The sequence below is a fragment of the Oncorhynchus masou genome, chromosome 18, assembly GCF_036934945.1.
Source record: "Oncorhynchus masou masou isolate Uvic2021 chromosome 18, UVic_Omas_1.1, whole genome shotgun sequence".
Classification (NCBI taxonomy): Eukaryota; Metazoa; Chordata; class Actinopteri; order Salmoniformes; family Salmonidae; genus Oncorhynchus; species Oncorhynchus masou.
In genome coordinates this window covers 884,840-904,658 of record NC_088229.1, presented here as the reverse complement: position 1 = coordinate 904,658, position 19,819 = coordinate 884,840, and the positions used below count along the sequence as shown (strand labels likewise).

General features: G+C 48.5%; 1 protein-coding gene across 1 annotated transcript in view; it reads left to right on the top strand.

The window, feature by feature from the left end:
* flna (filamin A, alpha (actin binding protein 280)) overlaps positions 1 to 19,819 on the top strand; it is a 216,810-nt gene that overhangs the window by 67,657 nt on the left and 129,334 nt on the right. Inside the window, exons 3-4 of the mRNA XM_064921966.1 lie at positions 10,635 to 10,886; positions 17,983 to 18,080. Of these exons, the coding sequence (XP_064778038.1) occupies positions 10,635 to 10,886; positions 17,983 to 18,080 (350 nt within the window). The remainder of the gene's footprint in view (positions 1 to 10,634; positions 10,887 to 17,982; positions 18,081 to 19,819) is intronic.

Below are 19,819 nucleotides of genomic sequence, written 5' to 3'. Positions count from 1 at the left end.
TGAGACAGTATTAGGCCATAGCAGTGTGGAGAAGGCTGAGACAGTATTAGGTCCTAGCAGTGTGGAGAAGGCTGAGACAGTATTAGGCCCTAGTAGAGTGGAGAAGGCTGAGACAGTATTAGGCCCTAGCAGTGTGGAGAAGGCTGAGACAGTATTAGGTCCTAGCAGAGTGGAGAAGGCTGAGACAGTATTAGGCCCTAGCAGTGTGGAGAAGGCTGAGACAGTATTAGGTCCTAGCAGAGTGGAGAAGGCTGAGACAGTATTAGGCCCTAGCAGTGTGGAGAAGGCTGAGACAGTATTAGGTACTAGCAGTGTGGTTGTGGAGAAGGCTGAGACAGTATTAGGTCCTAGCAGAGTGGAGAAGGCTGAGACAGTATTAGGTCCTAGCAGTGTGGAGAAGGCTGAGACAGTATTAGGTCCTAGCAGTGTGGAGAAGGCTGAGACAGTATTAGGTCCTAGCAGTGTGGAGAAGGCTGAGACAGTATTAGGCCCTAGCAGTGTGGAGAAGGCTGAGACAGTATTAGGTCCTAGCAGTGTGGAGAAGGCTGAGACAGTATTAGGTCCTAGCAGTGTGGTGGTGGAGAAGGCTGAGACAGTATTAGGCCCTAGCAGTGTGGAGAAGGCTGAGACAGTATTAGGTCCTAGCAGTGTGGTTGTGGAGAAGGCTGAGACAGTATTAGGTCCTAGCAGAGTGGAGAAGGCTGAGACAGTATTAGACCCTAGCAGAGTGGAGAAGGCTGAGACAGTATTAGGTCCTAGCAGAGTGGAGAAGGCTGAGACAGTATTAGGTCCTAGCAGTGTGGAGAAGGCTGAGACAGTATTAGGTCCTAGCAGTGTGGAGAAGGCTGAGACAGTATTAGGTCCTAGCAGAGTGGAGAAGGCTGAGACAGTATTAGGCCCTAGCAGTGTGGAGAAGGCTGAGACAGTATTAGGTCCTAGCAGAGTGGAGAAGGCTGAGACAGTATTAGGTCCTAGCAGAGTGGAGAAGGCTGAGACAGTATTAGGTCCTAGCAGTGTGGAGAAGGCTGAGACAGTATTAGGTCCTAGCAGAGTGGAGAAGGCTGAGACAGTATTAGGCCCTAGCAGTGTGGAGAAGGCTGAGACAGTATTAGGTACTAGCAGTGTGGTTGTGGAGAAGGCTGAGACAGTATTAGGTCCTAGCAGAGTGGAGAAGGCTGAGACAGTATTAGGTCCTAGCAGTGTGGTTGTGGAGAAGGCTGAGACAGTATTAGGTCCTAGCAGAGTGGAGAAGGCTGAGACAGTATTAGACCCTAGCAGAGTGGAGAAGGCTGAGACAGTATTAGGTCCTAGCAGAGTGGAGAAGGCTGAGACAGTATTAGGTCCTAGCAGTGTGGAGAAGGCTGAGACAGTATTAGGTCCTAGCAGTGTGGAGAAGGCTGAGACAGTATTAGGTCCTAGCAGTGTGGAGAAGGCTGAGACAGTATTAGGTCCTAGCAGAGTGGAGAAGGCTGAGACAGTATTAGGTCCTAGCAGTGTGGAGAAGGCTGAGACAGTATTAGGCCCTAGCAGAGTGGAGAAGGCTGAGACATTATTAGGTACTAGCAGTGTGGTTGTGGAGAAGGCTGAGACAGTATTAGGTCCTAGCAGTGTGGAGAAGGCTGAGACAGTATTAGGTCCTAGCAGTGTGGAGAAGGCTGAGACAGTATTAGGTCCTAGCAGAGTGGAGAAGGCTGAGACAGTATTAGGCCCTAGCAGAGTGGAGAAGGCTGAGACAGTATTAGGTCCTAGCAGTGTGGAGAAGGCTTAGACAGTATTTGTTCCTAGCAGTGTGGTTGTGGAGAAGGCTGAGACAGTATTAGTCCCTAGCAGTGTGGAGAAGGCTGAGACAGTATTAGGTCCTAGCAGTGTGGAGAAGGCTTAGACAGTATTTGTTCCTAGCAGTGTGGTTGTGGAGAAGGCTGAGACAGTATTAGTCCCTAGCAGTGTGGAGAAGGCTGAGACAGTATTAGGTCCTAGCAGAGTGGAGAAGGCTGAGACAGTATTAGGTCCTAGCAGTGTGGAGAAGGCTGAGACAGTATTAGGTCCTAGCAGAGTGGAGAAGGCTGAGACAGTATTAGGCCCTAGCAGTGTGGAGAAGGCTGAGACAGTATTAGGTCCTAGCAGAGTGGAGAAGGCTGAGACAGTATTAGGTCCTAGCAGTGTGGAGAAGGCTGAGACAGTATTAGGTCCTAGCAGAGTGGAGAAGGCTGAGACAGTATTAGGTCCTAGCAGTGTGGAGAAGGCTGAGACAGTATTAGGCCCTAGTAGAGTGGAGAAGGCTGAGACAGTATTATGTCCTAGCAGTGTGGAGAAGGCTGAGACAGTATTAGGTCCTAGCAGAGTGGAGAAGGCTGAGACAGTATTAGGCCCTAGCAGTGTGGAGAAGGCTGAGACAGTATTAGGTCCTAGCAGAGTAGAGAAGGCTGAGACAGTATTAGGTCCTAGCAGAGTGGAGAAGGCTGAGACAGTATTAGGTCCTAGCAGTGTGGAGAAGGCTGAGACAGTATTAGGTCCTAGCAGAGTGGAGAAGGCTGAGACAGTATTAGGCCCTAGCAGTGTGGAGAAGGCTGAGACAGTATTAGGTACTAGCAGTGTGGTTGTGGAGAAGGCTGAGACAGTATTAGGTCCTAGCAGAGTGGAGAAGGCTGAGACAGTATTAGGTCCTAGCAGTGTGGAGAAGGCTGAGACAGTATTAGGCCCTAGCAGAGTGGAGAAGGCTGAGACATTATTAGGTACTAGCAGTGTGGTTGTGGAGAAGGCTGAGACAGTATTAGGTCCTAGCAGTGTGGAGAAGGCTGAGACAGTATTAGGTCCTAGCAGTGTGGAGAAGGCTGAGACAGTATTAGGTCCTAGCAGAGTGGAGAAGGCTGAGACAGTATTAGGCCCTAGCAGAGTGGAGAAGGCTGAGACAGTATTAGGTCCTAGCAGTGTGGAGAAGGCTTAGACAGTATTTGTTCCTAGCAGTGTGGTTGTGGAGAAGGCTGAGACAGTATTAGTCCCTAGCAGTGTGGAGAAGGCTGAGACAGTATTAGGTCCTAGCAGTGTGGAGAAGGCTTAGACAGTATTTGTTCCTAGCAGTGTGGTTGTGGAGAAGGCTGAGACAGTATTAGTCCCTAGCAGTGTGGAGAAGGCTGAGACAGTATTAGGTCCTAGCAGAGTGGAGAAGGCTGAGACAGTATTAGGTCCTAGCAGTGTGGAGAAGGCTGAGACAGTATTAGGTCCTAGCAGAGTGGAGAAGGCTGAGACAGTATTAGGCCCTAGCAGTGTGGAGAAGGCTGAGACAGTATTAGGTCCTAGCAGAGTGGAGAAGGCTGAGACAGTATTAGGTCCTAGCAGTGTGGAGAAGGCTGAGACAGTATTAGGTCCTAGCAGAGTGGAGAAGGCTGAGACAGTATTAGGTCCTAGCAGTGTGGAGAAGGCTGAGACAGTATTAGGCCCTAGTAGAGTGGAGAAGGCTGAGACAGTATTATGTCCTAGCAGTGTGGAGAAGGCTGAGACAGTATTAGGTCCTAGCAGAGTGGAGAAGGCTGAGACAGTATTAGGCCCTAGCAGTGTGGAGAAGGCTGAGACAGTATTAGGTCCTAGCAGAGTAGAGAAGGCTGAGACAGTATTAGGTCCTAGCAGAGTGGAGAAGGCTGAGACAGTATTAGGTCCTAGCAGTGTGGAGAAGGCTGAGACAGTATTAGGTCCTAGCAGAGTGGAGAAGGCTGAGACAGTATTAGGCCCTAGCAGTGTGGAGAAGGCTGAGACAGTATTAGGTACTAGCAGTGTGGTTGTGGAGAAGGCTGAGACAGTATTAGGTCCTAGCAGAGTGGAGAAGGCTGAGACAGTATTAGGTCCTAGCAGTGTGGAGAAGGCTGAGACAGTATTAGGTCCTAGCAGTGTGGAGAAGGCTGAGACAGTATTAGGTCCTAGCAGTGTGGAGAAGGCTGAGACAGTATTAGGCCCTAGCAGTGTGGAGAAGGCTGAGACAGTATTAGGCCCTAGCAGTGTGGAGAAGGCTGAGACAGTGTTAGGTCCTAGCAGTGTGGAGAAGGCTGAGACAGTATTAGGTCCTAGCAGTGTGGAGAAGGCTGAGACAGTATTAGGTCCTAGCAGAGTGGAGAAGGCTGAGACAGTATTAGGTCCTAGCAGTGTGGTTGTGGAGAAGGCTGAGACAGTATTAGGTCCTAGCAGAGTGGAGAAGGCTGAGACAGTATTAGGTCCTAGCAGAGTGGAGAAGGCTGAGACAGTATTAGGCCCTAGCAGTGTGGAGAAGGCTGAGACAGTATTAGGTACTAGCAGTGTGGTTGTGGAGAAGGCTGAGACACTATTAGGTCCTAGCAGTGTGGAGAAGGCTGAGACAGTATTAGGTCCTAGCAGTGTGGAGAAGGCTGAGACAGTATTAGGTCCTAGCAGAGTGGAGAAGGCTGAGACAGTATTAGGCCCTAGCAGTGTGGAGAAGGCTGAGACAGTATTAGGTCCTAGCAGTGTGGAGAAGGCTGAGACAGTATTAGGTCCTAGCAGAGTGGAGAAGGCTGAGACAGTATTAGGCCCTAGCAGTGTGGAGAAGGCTGAGACAGTATTAGGTCCTAGCAGTGTGGAGAAGGCTGAGATAGTATTAGGCCCTAGCAGAGTGGAGAAGGCTGAGACAGTATTAGGTCCTAGCAGTGTGGTTGTGGAGAAGGCTGAGACAGTATTAGGTCCTAGCAGTGTGGAGAAGGCTGAGACAGTATTAGGTCCTAGCAGTGTGGAGAAGGCTGAGACAGTATTAGGTCCTAGCAGTGTGGAGAAGGCTGAGACAGTATTAGGCCCTAGCAGTGTGGAGAAGGCTGAGACAGTATTAGGTCCTAGCAGAGTGGAGAAGGCTGAGACAGTATTAGGCCCTAGCAGTGTGGAGAAGGCTGAGACAGTATTAGGTCCTAGCAGAGTGGAGAAGGCTGAGACAGTATTAGGTCCTAGCAGAGTGGAGAAGGCTGAGACAGTATTAGGTCCTAGCAGTGTGGAGAAGGCTGAGACAGTATTAGGTCCTAGCAGAGTGGAGAAGGCTGAGACAGTATTAGGCCCTAGCAGTGTGGAGAAGGCTGAGACAGTATTAGGTACTAGCAGTGTGGTTGTGGAGAAGGCTGAGACAGTATTAGGTCCTAGCAGAGTGGAGAAGGCTGAGACAGTATTAGGTCCTAGCAGTGTGGAGAAGGCTGAGACAGTATTAGGTCCTAGCAGTGTGGAGAAGGCTGAGACAGTATTAGGTCCTAGCAGTGTGGAGAAGGCTGAGACAGTATTAGGCCCTAGCAGTGTGGAGAAGGCTGAGACAGTATTAGGTCCTAGCAGTGTGGAGAAGGCTGAGACAGTATTAGGTCCTAGCAGTGTGGTGGTGGAGAAGGCTGAGACAGTATTAGGCCCTAGCAGTGTGGAGAAGGCTGAGACAGTATTAGGTCCTAGCAGTGTGGTTGTGGAGAAGGCTGAGACAGTATTAGGTCCTAGCAGTGTGGAGAAGGCTGAGACAGTATTAGGTCCTAGCAGTGTGGAGAAGGCTGAGACAGTATTAGGTCCTAGCAGAGTGGAGAAGGCTGAGACAGTATTAGGTCCTAGCAGTGTGGAGAAGGCTGAGACAGTATTAGGTCCTAGCAGTGTGGAGAAGGCTGAGACAGTATTAGGTCCTAGCAGAGTGGAGAAGGCTGAGACAGTATTAGGTCCTAGCAGTGTGGAGAAGGCTGAGACAGTATTAGGCCCTAGCAGAGTGGAGAAGGCTGAGACAGTATTAGGCCCTAGCAGAGTGGAGAAGGCTGAGACAGTATTAGGTCCTAGCAGTGTGGAGAAGGCTTAGACAGTATTTGTTCCTAGCAGTGTGGTTGTGGAGAAGGCTGAGACAGTATTAGTCCCTAGCAGTGTGGAGAAGGCTGAGACAGTATTTGTTCCTAGCAGTGTGGTTGTGGAGAAGGCTGAGACAGTATTAGTCCCTAGCAGTGTGGAGAAGGCTGAGACAGTATTAGGTCCTAGCAGAGTGGAGAAGGCTGAGACAGTATTAGGTCCTAGCAGTGTGGAGAAGGCTGAGACAGTATTAGGTCCTAGCAGAGTGGAGAAGGCTGAGACAGTATTAGGTCCTAGCAGTGTGGAGAAGGCTGAGACAGTATTATGTCCTAGCAGTGTGGAGAAGGCTGAGACAGTATTAGGTCCTAGCAGTGTGGAGAAGGCTGAGACAGTATTAGGCCCTAGCAGTGTGGAGAAGGCTGAGACAGTATTAGGTCCTAGCAGAGTGGAGAAGGCTGAGACAGTATTAGGTCCTAGCAGAGTGGAGAAGGCTGAGACAGTATTAGGCCCTAGCAGTGTGGAGAAGGCTGAGACAGTATTAGGCCCTAGCAGTGTGGAGAAGGCTGAGACAGTATTAGGTACTAGCAGTGTGGTTGTGGAGAAGGCTGAGACACTATTAGGTCCTAGCAGTGTGGAGAAGGCTGAGACAGTATTAGGTCCTAGCAGTGTGGAGAAGGCTGAGACAGTATTAGGTCCTAGCAGAGTGGAGAAGGCTGAGACAGTATTAGGCCCTAGCAGTGTGGAGAAGGCTGAGACAGTATTAGGTCCTAGCAGTGTGGAGAAGGCTGAGACAGTATTAGGTCCTAGCAGAGTGGAGAAGGCTGAGACAGTATTAGGCCCTAGCAGTGTGGAGAAGGCTGAGACAGTATTAGGTCCTAGCAGTGTGGAGAAGGCTGAGATAGTATTAGGCCCTAGCAGAGTGGAGAAGGCTGAGACAGTATTAGGTCCTAGCAGTGTGGTTGTGGAGAAGGCTGAGACAGTATTAGGTCCTAGCAGTGTGGAGAAGGCTGAGACAGTATTAGGTCCTAGCAGTGTGGAGAAGGCTGAGACAGTATTAGGTCCTAGCAGTGTGGAGAAGGCTGAGACAGTATTAGGCCCTAGCAGTGTGGAGAAGGCTGAGACAGTATTAGGTCCTAGCAGAGTGGAGAAGGCTGAGACAGTATTAGGCCCTAGCAGTGTGGAGAAGGCTGAGACAGTATTAGGTCCTAGCAGAGTGGAGAAGGCTGAGACAGTATTAGGTCCTAGCAGAGTGGAGAAGGCTGAGACAGTATTAGGTCCTAGCAGTGTGGAGAAGGCTGAGACAGTATTAGGTCCTAGCAGAGTGGAGAAGGCTGAGACAGTATTAGGCCCTAGCAGTGTGGAGAAGGCTGAGACAGTATTAGGTACTAGCAGTGTGGTTGTGGAGAAGGCTGAGACAGTATTAGGTCCTAGCAGAGTGGAGAAGGCTGAGACAGTATTAGGTCCTAGCAGTGTGGAGAAGGCTGAGACAGTATTAGGTCCTAGCAGTGTGGAGAAGGCTGAGACAGTATTAGGTCCTAGCAGTGTGGAGAAGGCTGAGACAGTATTAGGCCCTAGCAGTGTGGAGAAGGCTGAGACAGTATTAGGTCCTAGCAGTGTGGAGAAGGCTGAGACAGTATTAGGTCCTAGCAGTGTGGTGGTGGAGAAGGCTGAGACAGTATTAGGCCCTAGCAGTGTGGAGAAGGCTGAGACAGTATTAGGTCCTAGCAGTGTGGTTGTGGAGAAGGCTGAGACAGTATTAGGTCCTAGCAGTGTGGAGAAGGCTGAGACAGTATTAGGTCCTAGCAGTGTGGAGAAGGCTGAGACAGTATTAGGTCCTAGCAGAGTGGAGAAGGCTGAGACAGTATTAGGTCCTAGCAGTGTGGAGAAGGCTGAGACAGTATTAGGTCCTAGCAGTGTGGAGAAGGCTGAGACAGTATTAGGTCCTAGCAGAGTGGAGAAGGCTGAGACAGTATTAGGTCCTAGCAGTGTGGAGAAGGCTGAGACAGTATTAGGCCCTAGCAGAGTGGAGAAGGCTGAGACAGTATTAGGCCCTAGCAGAGTGGAGAAGGCTGAGACAGTATTAGGTCCTAGCAGTGTGGAGAAGGCTTAGACAGTATTTGTTCCTAGCAGTGTGGTTGTGGAGAAGGCTGAGACAGTATTAGTCCCTAGCAGTGTGGAGAAGGCTGAGACAGTATTTGTTCCTAGCAGTGTGGTTGTGGAGAAGGCTGAGACAGTATTAGTCCCTAGCAGTGTGGAGAAGGCTGAGACAGTATTAGGTCCTAGCAGAGTGGAGAAGGCTGAGACAGTATTAGGTCCTAGCAGTGTGGAGAAGGCTGAGACAGTATTAGGTCCTAGCAGAGTGGAGAAGGCTGAGACAGTATTAGGTCCTAGCAGTGTGGAGAAGGCTGAGACAGTATTATGTCCTAGCAGTGTGGAGAAGGCTGAGACAGTATTAGGTCCTAGCAGTGTGGAGAAGGCTGAGACAGTATTAGGCCCTAGCAGTGTGGAGAAGGCTGAGACAGTATTAGGTCCTAGCAGAGTGGAGAAGGCTGAGACAGTATTAGGTCCTAGCAGTGTGGAGAAGGCTGAGACAGTATTAGGTCCTAGCAGTGTGGAGAAGGCTGAGACAGTATTAGGTCCTAGCAGTGTGGAGAAGGCTGAGACAGTATTAGGCCCTAGCAGTGTGGAGAAGGCTGAGACAGTATTAGGCCCTAGCAGTGTGGAGAAGGCTGAGACAGTGTTAGGTCCTAGCAGTGTGGAGAAGGCTGAGACAGTATTAGGTCCTAGCAGTGTGGAGAAGGCTGAGACAGTATTAGGTCCTAGCAGAGTGGAGAAGGCTGAGACAGTATTAGGTCCTAGCAGTGTGGTTGTGGAGAAGGCTGAGACAGTATTAGGTCCTAGCAGTGTGGAGAAGGCTGAGACAGTATTAGGTCCTAGCAGTGTGGAGAAGGCTGAGACAGTATTAGATCCGCAAAGTATGGACCCAGGCGGCATGGTGTGGTCGATGTCAGTGTGTTGTGTCCATATAAGGATCCGGTCAGAAACACTGGCACCTACTGGGAATAGCTGGCTTCTGGGCTGCAGGATTCCACCCATGTTTGGTGGCTGGACTCAGCAGCAGGACCTGTCTATGAGGAGCAGTCTTCTTCCTGTCCTAGGGGCATGTTTTAACCCCCCCCCCCCTCGGGGTAGGACCTCACCAGTGTGGGCTGGTCTGTGTGGTTGTTAAGACCAGTGTGGGCTGGTCTGTGTGGGTGTTAAGACCAGTGTGGGCTGGTCTGTGTGGGTGTTAAGACCAGTGTGGGCTGGTCTGTGTGGGTGTAAAGACCAGTGTGGGCTGGTCTATGATCTCCCCATCACCAATCTTTTTAAACATTTTGAACCTTTATTTAACTGGGCAAGTCAGTTTAGATCAAATTCTAATTTACAATGACGCTTACCCCAGCCAATCCCTGATGACGCTGGGCCAATTGTGCAATTCCCTATGGGACTCCCAATCTCGGCCAGATGTGATAACCCCAACCCTCTCTCAAAGTTTCCTACAACCACAATCCCCCACGATCCTAGATTACTCTCTCCTCCAGACTCCAAGGCCATAGTGGATGGTAACCTGAAGCTGATCCTATATATTACTGTCTCTCCTCCAGACTCCAAGGCCATAGTGGATGGCAACCTGAAGCTGATCCTATATATTACTGTCTCTCCTCCAGACTCCAAGGCCATAGTGGATGGCAACCTGAAGCTGATCCTATATATTACTGTCTCTCCTCCAGACTCCAAGGCCATAGTGGATGGTAACCTGAAGCTGATCCTATATATTACTGTCTCTCCTCCAGACTCCAAGGCCATAGTGGATGGTAACCTGAAGCTGATCCTATATATTACTGTCTCTCCTCCAGACTCCAAGGCCATAGTGGATGGTAACCTGAAGCTGATCCTATATATTACTGTCTCTCCTCCAGACTCCAAGGCCATAGTGGATGGTAACCTGAAGCTGATCCTATATATTACTGTCTCTCCTCCAGACTCCAAGGCCATAGTGGATGGTAACCTGAAGCTGATCCTATATATTACTGTCTCTCCTCCAGACTCCAAGGCCATAGTGGATGGTAACCTGAAGCTGATCCTATATATTACTGTCTTTCCTCCAGACTCCAAGGCCATAGTGGATGGTAACCTGAAGCTGATCCTATATATTACTGTCTCTCCTCCAGACTCCAAGGCCATAGTGGATGGTAACCTGAAGCTGATCCTATATATTACTGTCTCTCCTCCAGACTCCAAGGCCATAGTGGATGGTAACCTGAAGCTGATCCTATATATTACTGTCTTTCCTCCAGACTCCAAGGCCATAGTGGATGGTAACCTGAAGCTGATCCTATATATTACTGTCTCTCCTCCAGACTCCAAGGCCATAGTGGATGGTAACCTGAAGCTGATCCTATATATTACTGTCTCTCCTCCAGACTCCAAGGCCATAGTGGATGGTAACCTGAAGCTGATCCTATATATTACTGTCTCTCCTCCAGACTCCAAGGCCATAGTGGATGGCAACCTGAAGCTGATCCTATATATTACTGTCTCTCCTCCAGACTCCAAGGCCATAGTGGATGGTAACCTGAAGCTGATCCTATATATTACTGTCTCTCCTCCAGACTCCAAGGCCATAGTGGATGGTAACCTGAAGCTGATCCTATATATTACTGTCTCTCCTCCAGACTCCAAGGCCATAGTGGATGGTAACCTGAAGCTGATCCTATATATTACTGTCTCTCCTCCAGACTCCAAGGCCATAGTGGATGGTAACCTGAAGCTGATCCTATATATTACTGTCTCTCCTCCAGACTCCAAGGCCATAGTGGATGGTAACCTGAAGCTGATCCTTGGCATGGTGTGGACTTTGATCCTCCACTACTCCATCTCCATGCCCATGTGGGACGAGGAGGAGGAGGGGGGCGACGGCCAGCACAAGACCCCGAAACAGAGGCTTCTGGGTTGGATCCAGAACAAGCTCCCAGAGATCTCCATCCACAACTTCAGCAGAGACTGGCAGAGTGGCAGAGCACTGGGGGCACTGGTCAACAGCTGTGCTCCGGGTAGGTTAGGGGTCAGGGATTAGAGGTTAGAGGTTAAGGGTCGTAGTCAAAGGTGGGCCAAGCATTATAGGGTTTTGGGTGGGTTTAAGTGATTTTTGGGTTTGTGTGTGTGTGGAGGGTGTAGGTGAATCACAGGTTTTGTGTGAGGGGGGGCGGTAAGTGATTTCAGGGTATGTGTGTGGGGGTAGGTGATTTCAGGGTATGTGTGGGGAGGGGGTAGGTGATGTCAGGGTATGTGTGGAGAGGGGGTAGGCGATTTCAGGGTTTGTGTGTGGAGGGGGTAGGTGATTTCAGGGTTTGTGTGTGGAGGGGGTAGGTGATTTCAGGGTTTGTGTGTGGGGGGTAGGGGGGAGGGGTTGGTGATTTTAGGGTTTGTGTGTGTGTGGGGGGGGGGGGTAGGTGATTTCAGGGTTTGTGTGGAGGGGGGCAGGTGATTTCAGGGTTGTGTGTGTGTGTGTGGGGGGGTGATTTCAGGGTTTGTGTGTGGGGGGAGGGGGTAGGTGTTTCAGGGTTTGTATGTGTGTGTGTGTGTGTGGGGGTGGGTGATTTCAGGATTTGTGTGTGGGGGGGGGGGGGGGGTAGGTGATTTCAGGATTTGTGTGTGTGTGTGGGGGGTAGGTGTTTCAGGGTTTGTATGTGTGTGTGTGTGGGGGGGTGGGTGATTTCAGGATTTGTGTGTGTGGGGGGAGGGGGGTAGGTGATTTCAGGGTTTGTGTGTGTGTGGGGGGGGGGGGTAGGGGGGTAGGTGATTTCAGGATTTGTGTGTGTGTGGGGGGGTAGGGGGGTAGGTGTTTCAGGGTTTGTATGTGTGTGTATGTGGGGGTGGGCGATTTCAGGATTTGTGTGTGTGGGGGGAGGGGGTAGGTGATTTCAGGGTTTGTGTGTGTGTGTGGGGGGAAGGTGATTTCAGGGTTTGTGTGTGTGTGACAGGGGAGAGGGGGAGGTGATTTCAGGGTTTGTGTGTGTGTGTGGGGGGGGGGTAGGTGATTTTAGGGTTTGTGTGTGTGTGTCAGGGGAGAGGGGGAGGTGATTTCAGGGTTTGTGTGGGGGGGAAAGAAAGAAAGGGGGGAAGTCTGTAATAGATTATATTATTATTATATTATGTAATAGATAATATTATATTATAGAGATAAAGGGATGTTTGTCAGTTGGTAAATGGTCATGATGAGATGGAGAGGGGGTCAGTTGGTAAATGGTTATACTGAGATGGAGAGGGGATCAGTTGGTAAATGGTCATGATGAGATGGAGAGGGGGTCAGTTGGTAAATGGTCATGATGAGATGGAGAGGGGGTCAGTTGGTAAATGGTTATACTGAGATGGAGAGGGGATCTGTTGGTAAATGGTCATGATGAGATGGAGAGGGGGCCAGTTGGTAAATGGTCATGATGAGATGGAGAGGGGGTCAGTTGGTAAATGGTCATGATGAGATGGAGAGGGGGTCAGTTGGTAAATGGTCATGATGAGATGGAGAGGGGGTCAGTTGGTAAATGGTTATACTGAGATGGAGAGGGGATCTGTTGGTAAATGGTCATGATGAGATGGAGAGGGGGCCAGTTGGTAAATGGTCATGATGAGATGGAGAGGGGGCCAGTTGGTAAATGGTCATGATGAGATGGAGAGGGGGCCAGTTGGTAAATGGTCATGATGAGATGGAGAGGGGGTCAGTTGGTAAATGGTCATGATGAGATGGAGAGGGGTCAGTTGGTAAATGGTCATGATGAGATGGAGAGGGGGTCAGTTGGTAAATGGTCATGATGAGATGAAGAGGGGGTCAGTTGGTAAATGGTCATGATGAGATGGAGAGGGGGTCAGTTGGTAAATGGACATGATGAGATGGAGAGGGGGTCAGTTGGTAAATGGTCATGATGAGATGGAGAGGGGGTCAGTTGGTAAATGGACATGATGAGATGGAGAGGGGTCAGTTGGTAAATGGTCATGATGAGATGGAGAGGGGGCCAGTTGGTAAATGGACATGATTAGATGGAGAGGGGGCCAGTTGGTAAATGGTCATGATGAGATGGAGAGGGGGTCAGTTGGTAAATGGTCATGATGAGATGGAGAGGGGGTCAGTTGGTAAATGGTCATGATGAGATGAAGAGGGGGTCAGTTGGTAAATGGTCATGATGAGATGGAGAGGGGGTCAGTTGGTAAATGGACATGATGAGATGGAGAGGGGGTCAGTTGGTAAATGGTCATGATGAGATGGAGAGGGGGTCAGTTGGTAAATGGACATGATGAGATGGAGAGGGGGTCAGTTGGTAAATGGTCATGATGAGATGGAGAGGGGGCCAGTTGGTAAATGGACATGATTAGATGGAGAGGGGGCCAGTTGGTAAATGGTCATGATGAGATGGAGAGGAGAGGGGGTCAGTTGATAAATGGTCATGATGAGATGGAGAGGGGGTCAGTTGGTAAATGGTCATGCTGAGATGGAGAGGGGTCAGTTGGTAAATGGTCATGATGAGATGGAGAGGGGGCCAGTTGGTAAATGGACATGATTAGATGGAGAGGGGGCCAGTTGGTAAATGGTCATGATGAGATGGAGAGGAGAGGGGGTCAGTTGATAAATGGTCATGGTGAGATGAGGAGAGGGGGTCAGTTGGTAAATGGTCATGATGAGATGAGGAGAGGGGGTCAGTTGGTAAATGGTCATGATGAGATGAGGAGAGGGGGTCAGTTGGTAAATGGTCATGCTGAGATAGAAGGGGGTCAGTTGGTAAATGGTCATGATGAGATGGAGAGGAGAGGGGGTCAGTTGGTAAATGGTCATGATGAGATGGAGAGGGGGTCAGTTGGTAAATGGTCATGATGAGATGGAGAGGAGAGGGGGTCAGTTGGTAAATGGTCATGATGAGATGGAGAGGAGAGGGGGTCAGTTGGTAAATGGACATGATGAGATGGAGAGGAGAGGGGGTCAGTTGGTAAATGGTCATGATGAGATGGAGAGGGGGTCAGTTGGTAAATGGTCATGATGAGATGGAGAGGGGGTCAGTTGGTAAATGGTCATGATGAGATGGAGAGGAGAGGGGGTCAGTTGGTAAATGGTCATGATGAGATGGAGAGGAGAGGGGGTCAGTTGGTTAATGGTCATGCTGAGATAGAAAGGGGTCAGTTGGTAAATGGTCATGATGAGATGGAGAGGAGAGGGGGTCAGTTGATAAATGGTCATGATGAGATGAGGAGAGGGGGTCAGTTGGTAAATGGTCATGATGAGATGGAGAGGAGAGGGGGTCAGTTGGTTAATGGTCATGCTGAGATAGAAGGGGGTCAGTTGGTAGAAATGTGATATTCTGTCAAGTCAACATTGATTCCCTTTTGAGAAACAACGTAGAATTCCAGGAAAATTGTTTTAAAAATGCTATCAATTTCAGGGGGAGGACCCGCACGTAGTTCTTCTTCTCTCAGATTTCTCCCATTAATTATTTAATTTCTCTCTAGAGAAACATCATGTTGGTTTTACAAAAAAACGGAACTAAATGGAATTCAAGTAATTGAACCGAAAGCAGACTATTAGTTGTTTAATAAACCCCCCAAAAATGAAAATCATGTAGTAACCAATAAAGTGTTAAACAAATCAAATATATTTGAGATTTGAGATTCTTCTAAGGAGCCACCCCTTGTCTTGATGACAGCTTTGCACACTCTTGGCATTCTCTCAACCAGCTTCATATTTGGTAAAAGACCAAGTCCATATAATGGCAAGAAGAGCTCAAATAAGCAAAGAGAAATGACAGTCCATCATTACTTTAAGAGATGAAGGTAGGTCAATCTGGAAAATGTCAAAAATGTTGAAAGTTTCTTCAAGTGCAATCGCAAAAACCATCAAGTGCTATGATGAAACTGCCTCTCATGAGGACCGCCACATGAAAGGAAGACCCAGAGTTACCTCTGCTGCAGAGGACAAGTTCTTCCGCCTGGCTACTCCAACCTCGGCCATCAGCTCCGGCCCCCCCGCTGCTCCTCGCCCAAGCCTCTCCAGGTTCTCCTTTATCCAAATCCAGATAGCAGATGTTCTGAAAGAGCTGCAAAACCTGGACCCGTATAAATCAGCTGTGCTTGACAATCTGGACCCTCTATTTCTGAAACTATCCGCCGCCATTGTCGCAACCCCTATTACCAGCCTGTTCAACCTCTCTTTCATATCGTCTGAGATCCCCAAGGATTGGAAAGCTTCCACAGTCATCCCCCTCTTCAAAGGGGGAGACACCCTGGACCCAAACTGTTACAGACCTATATCCATTCTGCCTTGCCTATCGAAGGTCTTCGAAAGCCAAGTCAACAAACAGGTCACTGACCACCTCGAATCCCACCGTACCTTCTCCGCTATGCAATCTGGTTTCCGAGCCGGTCACAGGTGCACCTCAGCCACACTCAAGGTACTAAAGGACATCATAACCGCCATCGATAAAAGACAGTACTGTGCAGCCGTCTTCATCGACCTTGCCAAGGCTTTCGACTCTGTCAATCACCATATTCTTATCGGCAGACTCAGTAGCCTCGGTTTTTCGGATGACTGCCTTGCCTGGTTCACCAATTACTTTGCAGACAGAGTTCAGTGTGTCAAATCGGAGGGCATGCTGTCCGGTCCTCTGGCAGTCTCTATGGGGGTGCCACAGGGTTCAATTCTCGGGCCGACTCTTTTCTCTGTATATATCAATGATGTTGCTCTTGCTGCGGGCGATTCCCTGATCCACCTCTACGCAGACGACACCATTCTATATACTTTCGGCCCGTCATTGGACATCTAACCTCCAAACGAGCTCCAATGCCATACAACACTCCTTCCGTGGCCTCCAACTGCTCTTAAACGCTAGTAAAACCAAATGCATGCTTTTCAACCGATCGCTGCCTGCACACGCATGCCCGACTAGCATCACCACACTGGATGTTTCCGACCTTGAATATGTGGACACCTATAAGTACCTAGGTGTCTGGCTAGACTGCAAACTCTCCTTCCAGACCCATATCAAACATCTCCAATCGAAAATCAAATCAAGAGTCGGCTTTCTATTCCGTAACAAAGCCTCCTTCACTCACGCTGCCAAGCTTACCCTAGTAAAACTGACTATCCTACCGATCCTCGACTTCGGCGATGTCATCTACAAAATTGCTTCCAACACTCTTCTCAGCAAACTGGATGCAGTTTATCACAGTGCCATCCGTTTTGTCACTAAAGCAGCTTATACTACCCACCACTGCGACTTGTATGCTCTAGTCGGCTGGCCCTCGCTGCATATTCGTCGCAAGACCCACTGGCTCCAGGTCATCTACAAGGCCATGCTAGGTAAAGCTCCGCCTTATCTCAGTTCACTGGTCACGATGGCAACACCCATCCGTAGCACGCGCTCCAGCAGGTGTATCTCACTGATCATCCCTAAAGCCAACACCTCATTCGGCCACCTTTCGTTCCAGTACTCTGCTGCCTGTGACTGGAACGAATTGCAAAAATCGCTGAAGTTGGAGACTTTTATCTCCCTCACCAACTTCAAACATCAGCTATCTGAGCAGCTAACCGATCGCTGCAGCTGTACATAATCTATTGGTAGATAGCCCACCCATTTTCACCTACCTCATCCCCACAGTTTTTATTTATTTACTTTTCTGCTCTTTTGCACACCAATATCTCTACCTGTACATGATCATCTGATCATTTATCACTCCAGTGTTAATCTGCAATATTGTAATTATTCGCCTACCTCCTCATGCCTTTTGCACACATTGTATATAGACTCCCCCTTTTTTTCTACTGTGTTATTGACTTGTTAATTGTTTACTCCATGTGTAACTCTGTGTTGTCTGTTCACACTGCTATGCTTTATCTTGGCCAGGTCGCAGTTGTAAATGAGATCTTGTTCTCAACTAGCCTACCTGGTTAAATAAAGGTGAAATAAAGAAATAAAAAAAATAAAAAAATAAATTAGAGTTAACTGGCTCTCAGGAGGACCACCACAGGAAAGGAAGACCCAGAGTTACCTCTGCTGCAGAGGACAAGTTCATTAGAGTTAACTGTCTCTCAGGAGGACCGCCACATGAAAGGAAGACCCAGAGTTACCTCTGCTGCAGAGGATAAGTTCATTAGAGTTAACTGGCTCTCATGAGGACCACTACAGGAATGGAGGACCCAGAGTTACCTCTGCTGCAGAGGATAAGTTCATTAGAGTTAACTGCATCAGAAATTGCAGCCCAAGTAGATGCTTCAAAGAGTTCATGTATCAGCAGACACATCTCAACATCAACTGTTCAGAGGAGACAGTGTGCATCAGTCCTTCATGGTCGAATTGCTATAAAAGAAACCAGTACAAGGTCACCAATAAGAAGAGACCGGCTTGGGTCAAGAAAGACAAACAATGGAAATCTGTTCTTTGGTCTGATGAGTCCAAACAAAGAGATTTTTGGTTCCAACCGCTGTGTCTTTATGAGAAGCAGAGGAGGTGAACGGATGATCTCCGCATGTGTGGTTCCCACCGTGAAGCATGGAGGAGGAGGTGTGGGGGTGCTTTGCTGGTGACACTGTCAGTGATTAATTTAGAATTCATAGTGCACTTAATCAGCATGGCTACCACAGCATTCTGCAGCGATACACCATCCCATCTGGTTTGGGCTTAGTCCCACTATCATTTGTTTTTCAACAGGACAATGAGCTAACACACCTCCAGGCTGTGTAAGGACTTTTTAACCAAGAAGGAGAGTGATGGAGTGCTTTATCAGATGACCTGGCCCAACCTCAATCACCCAACCTCAATGATTAGTACTGCAAAGTGAAGGAATAGCAGCCATGAAGTTCTCTGCATATGTTGGAACTCCTTCAAGACTGTTGGAAAACTATTACAGGTGAAGCTGTTTGAGAGAATGCCAAGAGTGTGCAACGCTGTCATCAAGGCAAAGGGTCGCTCTTTTGAAGAATCTCAAAAATATATTTTGATTTGTTTAAGATATGTGTTATTTCATAGTTTTGATGCCTTCACTATTATTCTACAATGTAGAAAATAGTACAACTACAGAAAAACTCTGGAATGAGTAGGTGTGTCCAAACTTTTGACTAGTACGTTATATGTATATATGTAATGTGTGTGTGTGTGTGTGTGTGTGTTGCAGGCCTGTGTGCAGACTGGAACCAATGGGACCAAACTAAACCAGTGGACAACGCCCGGGAGGCCATGAAACAGGCTGATAACTGGCTGGGTATCCCTCAGGTACACTAGCTATGCTAACCATTAAACTGTTCTCTATGGAGTCAGGCTAACTGGCTAACGACTAGATGGGTATCCCTCAGGTACTCTAGCCATCACACTCTTCTCTATGGAGTCAGGCTAACTGGATAACGACTAGATGGGTATCCCTCAGGTACTCTAGCCATCACACTGTTCTCTATGGAGTCAGGCTAACTGGATAACGACTAGATGGGTATCCCTAAGGTACGCTAGCCATCACACTCTTCTCTATGGAGTCAGGCTAACTGGATAACGACTAGATGGGTATCCCTCAGGTACGCTAGCCATCACACTCTTCTCTATGGAGTTAGGCTAACTGGATAACGACTAGATGGGTATCCCTCAGGTACGCTAGCCATCACACTCTTCTCTATGGAGTCAGGCTAACTGGCTAACGACTAGATGGGTATCCCTCAGGTACTCTAGCCATCACACTCTTCTCTATGGAGTCAGGCTAACTGGATAACGACTAGATGGGTATCCCTCAGGTACGCTAGCCATCACACTCTTCTCTATGGAGTCAGGCTAACTGGCTAACGACTAGATGGGTATCCCTCAGGTACGCTAGCCATCACACTCTTCTCTATGGAGTCAGGCTAACTGGCTAACGACTAGATGGGTATCCCTCAGGTACTCTAGCCATCACACTCTTCTCTATGGAGTCAGGCTAACTGGATAACGACTAGATGGGTATCCCTCAGGTACGCTAGCCATCACACTCTTCTCTAGGGAGTCAGGCTAACTGGATAACGACTAGATGGGTATCCCTCAGGTACGCTAGCCATCACACTCTTCTCTATGGAGTCAGGCTAACTGGATAACGACTAGATGGGTATCCCTCAGGTACGCTAGCTATGCTAACCATTAAACTGTTCTCTATATAGCCAGGCTAACGACCCCCTATTACAGATATGTGATGTAATAGGTACGAGATGAGTGGCATGACTGTAATCACTGTCCTCTGTTGCTAATTATGTGTGCAGCGTGTCTGTGTGTAAAGTTGGCATCTTGGTAGGGTTGGTAGAATGTGTGTCTGTGTGTAACGTTGGTATGGTTGGTAGAATGTGTGTGTGTGTGTGTAACGTTGGTATGGTTGGTAGAATGTGTGTGTCTGTGTGTAACGTTGGTATGGTTGGTAGAATGTGTGTGTGTGTGTAAAGTTCGCATCTTGGCAGGTTTGGTAGAATGTGTGTGTGTGTCTGTGTGTAATGTTGGTATGGTTGGTAGAATGTGTGTGTGTGTGTAAAGTTCGCATCTTGGCAGATTTGGTAGAATGTGTGTGTGTGTGTCTGTGTGTAATGTTGGTATGGTTGGTAGAATGTGTGTGTGTGTGTAAAGTTGGCATCTTGGCAGGTTTGGTAGAATGTGTGTGTGTGTCTGTGTGTAATGTTGGTATGGTTGGTAGAATGTGTGTGTGTGTGTAAAGTTCACATCTTGGCAGGTTTGGTAGAATGTGTGTGTGTGTCTGTGTGTAATGTTGGTATGGTTGGTAGAATGTGTGTGTGTGTGTAAAGTTCACATCTTGGCAGGTTTGGTAGAATGTGTGTGTGTGTCTGTGTGTAATGTTGGTATGGTTGGTAAAATGTGTGTGTGTGTGTAAAGTTGGCATCTTGGCAGGTTTGGTAGAATGTGTGTGTGTGTCTGTATGTAATGTTGGTATGGTTGGTAGAATGTGTGTGTGTGTGTAAAGTTCGCATCTTGGCAGGTTTGGTAGAATGTGT